This window comes from Mangifera indica, chromosome 7, assembly GCF_011075055.1.
Source record: "Mangifera indica cultivar Alphonso chromosome 7, CATAS_Mindica_2.1, whole genome shotgun sequence".
In the NCBI taxonomy this organism is placed as follows: Eukaryota; Viridiplantae; Streptophyta; class Magnoliopsida; order Sapindales; family Anacardiaceae; genus Mangifera; species Mangifera indica.
The window spans coordinates 14,514,170-14,520,023 of NC_058143.1; the positions used below are offsets into that span (position 1 = coordinate 14,514,170).

The following is a 5,854-nucleotide window of genomic DNA, read 5'->3' on the forward strand; positions in this document are numbered from 1 at the left end:
TTTGATTAAAATGAAAAAAATAAATAAATGTATTCATACTTGTCATTTTACGTTTCTCTTAATTATGTTATTGAGTCGATATCAACTAATAAAATTCTTAGTATATACTTAAATTTATTTAAGGGTTGTTACTATTTTAGATTATTACTTCTAGAAAATGTGTTAGATGACAAAGTTATAAGTAACGTTTTTAAAATTAGATCAGTGGTTGAATCAGTTATCTCAATGGTTTGCAGTTTAACCTATGTAATCGGATAATCAATCGATTCAATATATTATCAAATTATTATATATTTCTTAAATAATATCAAACATCTATTATATTTTTTAAATATAAAACATATTAATTATAATTTTAAATATGTATTATGTAACCCCAGTTTTAAATAGTTTTTCTGATTCAATAGGTCTATCAAGTTTGATCAAATTTTAAACAAATCAATATTTATATATAGATAAAACCAGATTATGAAATCAAACTGGATTATAAATTGATTCATGATTTAACTAATCGAATCGACTGATCCCATTTTGTTTTAAAAACACTGGTTACAAGTTCATAATCAAGAGAATAATTGGATTTTTTTTTTTAAATTAAGTTCTAAGTCTAATAATTAATAAGAAAGATGGGATGTAACTATCACAAAATTATGTTGGTAGAATAAATAAAAGAAATTGTAGTTAGAATTTATAATTAATATTAATATTGGAAAATTGTTGTATCATAATTAAAAATTATCAAATTATGAAAAATGTTAAATTATTTGTACTTTAACTTGGGATCAAATATGATGAAGATGATGATCGATGATAGAGATTTGTCTCCTTGTCCAACTCAATTCTTGATAATTATAATTAAAGGATACGTATTATCTATACAATAATCCATATTTACCTATCAAATTACCAATAATTATTCGCTAATAAATAATGTTATATATATATATTTTTAATATATAATTTAGATATATGAAAAATATATTATTATATAATTAAATATTGTTTTACTTATAATTTAAAATTTTAACTATATATTATATATTTATATAAATTATTAATTAAAAATATAAAAATATGTATATATAATTTTATTATTCATTAATTACATTATTCATTGTTAATATTTGAGAAGTAATTTCAGTCAAATACTACAGTTATCCATGAACATGTCTCAGATTAATTACTCAAATTCATAAAAAAATATTCATGTAATCCATCAATTAATCACAACAAAATCTCATATATACAAAGTTATAAAATACTTGAAAATTATAGATTTAAAGATTCAGATAAATCTGAAATATCGTAGTTGATGCATGATCAATTCAGAATCCAATTGATTATCAATTTGGTGAAATTGGTCATCCTCCCCATATGCTCTCAAATGAAGATATTTTGATAGACGAACAATCGCATGCATTGAGAAAGGGGACTTAGCTTCCTTTTATAATAACTCAATAACCCACATTTATATTATGATAACCCAGAATTTTTGTGATAACCTAGATTTTTCTATGAAGCGTATCTTGTTTTATTAATGACCATAAAACTTAATTCATTCAACTATACATTTATCCGCTCTTATTAAAAAATAATATTATATGTATCTATTTTAGATATATAATTATATGTATATATTTATCTATGTTATTATATAATTTTTAATTTAAAATTATCTAATCATATGATAATAAATATAAGAATATATATATATATATATATATATATATATATATATATATATATATATATATATAATTTGATTGTTTATTAAATTAAAACAATATAGATGCTTGACCAGATTCAGATAATTTTCAACCGAATATCATTATATTTTGACAAAATACAAGGAACATGTTTTCTTTTCTTTTTAAGAAATCTAAAAAGAATTTGGTACATTTATCACTGTTCTATCAAATCTTCGTCCTTGAGCTATATATACATGGTAAATTAAAAGGGATTTTTATTGTTTTTCATGTGGGTTATAATAGAATCGGGTGTGCACGGCGGTGGGGTTTCAAATCCATAGATTCACGTGGGGGGCGGTGGTGGTGGAAAACAGCTGCAACAAAACTGGTTTTCGTACGGGACAAAGAAGAGCTAGAAGTTTCTGATTGGCTCCTGTGGCCATGTTTTCATGCAACAAATCAGGGTTGCATATATAAGGGAATATTCTCCGTTTGGTTTTGTTTTTGATTATTCCTTTCTGCAATAAAATATGCAGCAAGGTAACCATAAAGGGCGTTTAATTTTCCTGCAAGTATGAAGAGCAGAGAAAACTTTGCTTTGAAAAGAAAGTAAATTAATTCATCGTACACCACAAATTCCCATGAACCTTTCTTCTCTTCCAATAACCGATTCCATTTATTCATCATTTATCATTTTTGTCTTCAACACGTATAAATATTATCGATTTGCTCATAAATTTCTGATATATGTATATATAGAGAGCATAAAATTGAATGAAAATGGACCTACCAACTATTTATTACCAATCTTATCAATATGCCATCCGATAAGACTATGGGTATGGTTTAAACATATATATTGAAGGGTTTTTATTTTTTGATCTCGATTAGTTTGATCGAATAAATAAATTTAAGAATATAATGATTAAATCTATAATCATTAGTAAAGATAAAAATTTTAATTCAAATCTTTTTACAATTAACACGGTTTACATCTCTGAGACTTGGTCTAAGCACATGCAAAAGTACAGCTGGATTAGAATTTTTCTTCAAAGAGAATAATATAATTAATGAATTAATAATGGAAATACGTTTTTATTTATATAATAATATGATCGATGAAGCCAAGAAGAACTTGCGTGGTGGGGGAGGGCACATGTTTTAAGTTTTCTTTGGACAGAAGATTAAACTGTGTTTCAAGAAATCTAGGTATGACAGTTATGCTATTGTCACTCTGATTATTTTAAACTATTAAGAGAGGCATCTGCTCCATAGATTCAGGGAATGATGCACGTGATTATTCATCATTCTCCTCTTAATCTCAATTTAACAAGTTAATTATCAACTTAATTAAGCTTCCTTGTTCAACTTCTTCTGCTAATTCTCAAATTAATCAAATTCATTCTTCTACAAGCTTTCTGGACCCTTAATCCTTCTCTTTACTTGAATTATTTTCACTACTGGGTAATCTAGTTAAATGATCTAAACATTGCAGTTTATGGTGCTTCAATAGTAATTTGAGTATAAAAAAAACACTCTCTATATAAAAGAGTATATATAAAAGAGTATAAGTTTATATCTCTTCATCAAATTATTGACTTATATGTTTGTGGATTCGGCAATTAGATTTGAAGTTTTGCCTGTAGTTGGCCCTGGCAAATTGCTATTTATTGTTCAGTGTATATAAAATTGGGAAGAACGAGAGGAAACAGAAAGAATAAATGCACTAAAATATAGAAAGAATATATATACAAGAGGTATATATTAATATGGAATCTTTCGCTGCAAATTGGTAACTTCTTCACACTGAAATTGAATCTCTATACAAGCATTTGAGAGTCCGAAGTAATACATTTTACACCTTTACCTGCAGATATACATATCATCACTGTTTAAAAATCATATACCGATCCTGAGAAATAAATTATGAAACAAGCAAGCTGATGATGAATTAACTTAATTGTAACATTCCCAATAGAAGCTATCTAGATCAGCCATGGAACAGTCGAGATCTTCACACGATTTGTTGCCTGCTAAGTCTTGCTTCGACACAACCGATGATATTTCAGTGGTGTTCATGTCTGTGCTAAGTCCAGTATCTTGTGAGCGGCTGACCATCGATTGATTTGACGAAAACTGCTCCACCTTGCACTGATAATTCTCCCTTTGAGACCTTTCATTGCCGGCTGCTAGTGCCCACAAAATCGCCTGATCGCTGGCACCAAACCCGGAAGTGGCTAAGCTTGTGATTGCACCAGGACTACTCCTAATTAGCCCCCGGGGCAAGTAGCCTGCAGGATTCGGATTTGATGAGATTGCGACTTGAGGGTAAAATTCGGAAGTTTGTGTGGGGTAATTCGTACTATTTGGAGGAAGAAGAAAGTTTTGGTCGTTGTTGCTGTTGTTGTTCATGTTTGTGTGAAGGTTTGACAGGTAATTTCCGCGGGAAGATCTTGAGAATGAAGCTGTGTTGATGTGTTTGAATTCGTTTTCATTGCTTGAGCCGGGTTTGCTGGAGTTGTAAGCAGGATCCATTAGAGGTGGAAGTGAAGAATAATCCAATAAATCATCGCCTAAAGAGTTGATCCTCAGAAGGCCTTGAATTGGACTCTTCTTGATCCCTGTGCCCTTGTGAAAAACCCTACACACGACCCATTCATCCTGTAATATTCAACAACAAAAACTGTTAAAAACTACTCCTCCTCAAAAAATTCACAAAAAGTTAGTAAAAGGACAAAAACTGAAGAAGACATCATCATCATTTACAAGTTCTTACTTGTAAATGAAGATCAAGAAAAAGATGGAAGCAAGAGAAACTGTATGAAATTGAAAGAGTCTTTTGTGTAACCAAAAAAAAAAAAAAATGGTACCTTTGCAGCTCTGGGAAGATTGTGATAAGAGAATTTTCCTTCTAATCTATATTCATGCATAACCCAATTGGACTTCTCTCCTTTTGGAGCTCTCCCCTTGTAGAAAACAAGAGTCTTCTTCATCCCAACAAGACAATTTTTTCCCCTGTAAATCTCTTTATCTTTACCAGTAGCCTTCCAATATCCAGCTTCAGTAGCTCGATTTGTTCTCATGCCAGTAGGATATTTTCTGTCTCTTTGGCAGAAAAAGTACCATTCTTTCTCTCCCATCTTCGCTCTCTCTGCACAGAAAAGAAAAAGTACAAAAGTTAAACTTAAAACCCGGAAAAAACAATATGAATCAGAAAAGCTCTATAGCCATAGATCTTACTGGGCAAATCCCAAGGCTCACACTTGTTCAAATCAACTTCAGCAATCGCACATGCAGCAAAGCCGCTATTCAAGACTTTCTCGGTGAGATAATGAGAGATAATCTCTTCATCGGTGGGGTGGAAACGAAACCCGGGTGGCAAATGGATCAAGTCGTCTCCTTTGTTCACAGCTGCAGCTTCTTCCATATGAACAATACACGGAAACTAAAGAGACACTGTGTTATATATCTACAGAAGAAAGGCAACAACAATACTAATGTAAAAAAAAAAAATTATAGAAAGCAAGAGAGAGAGAGAGAGAGAGAGAACGGTTAAGAAAGCAGAACAAAGGGGAAAGGGAAGGCTTAAATAGAGGAGCTTGAAGAAGAAAGAGGTTAATACAGGCAGATGATGAAAGAAGATGCAACAGAAACGTAGCCTGCAAGGCACTTTCTAGAGAAGCCATAGCGTGACAAAGACTTTTAGATTATATTAAATACAAATTAATATTAAAAATTAAAAATTGATTTAATAAATTGTTTAGCCTAATCAATCTACCTGTTTATGTTGAAAATCAATGTGTGAAATTGGAAACTATCCACGTAAGCTAGAAGAAGAGGGACACATCTATTATTTTCACACTCTTTTATATATTCATCCTTTTTCATCTTTTATCTCTTTTCCTTAACTTTTTTTAAACCAAAAAAACAGCCCACCACTTTCTCTTTTTTTCTGCATTTCCTTTTTATCCATCAACTTTTTACTTCTAAACGTGTGTAATTACTATAGAAGACACATTTTAATTAGAGATAATATAAGAAATTATAGCTTCAAACACAATTTCATTTACATAGAGAGATAGATAAGTCTCCTATTATAAACATAGACAAATCTGTGTATAAATGAGAGGGTAGAAATGGTAATTCAATTAGTAAAATTGGGTCTT

General features: G+C 30.0%; 1 protein-coding gene across 1 annotated transcript; it reads right to left on the reverse strand.

Moving 5' to 3' along the window:
* Positions 1-3,422: 3,422 nt before the first annotated feature.
* On the reverse strand, positions 3,423-5,257 carry LOC123220303 (NAC domain-containing protein 87). Its single transcript, XM_044642428.1, has 3 exons — positions 4,929-5,257; positions 4,559-4,839; positions 3,423-4,349 (listed from the first exon to the last, which is right to left on the reverse strand). Exons 1-3 carry the CDS (start codon positions 5,113-5,115, stop codon positions 3,645-3,647), a joined length of 1,173 nt encoding a protein of 390 aa, XP_044498363.1. The 5' UTR covers positions 5,116-5,257; the 3' UTR covers positions 3,423-3,644.
* Between the last annotated feature and the right edge of the window lie 597 nt (positions 5,258-5,854).

Coding starts and splice junctions, on each gene's coding strand:
- LOC123220303 (XM_044642428.1), bottom strand. CDS start 5,115: ATGGAAGAAGCTGCAGCTGTGAACAAAGGAGACGACTTGATCCATTTG. Junction 4,840..4,928: donor TGAGCCTTGGGATTTGCCCA/GTAAGATCTATG, acceptor TTTTCTGTGCAG/AGAGAGCGAAGATGGGAGAG. Junction 4,350..4,558: donor ATCTTCCCAGAGCTGCAAAG/GTACCATTTTTT, acceptor TGAATATTACAG/GATGAATGGGTCGTGTGTAG.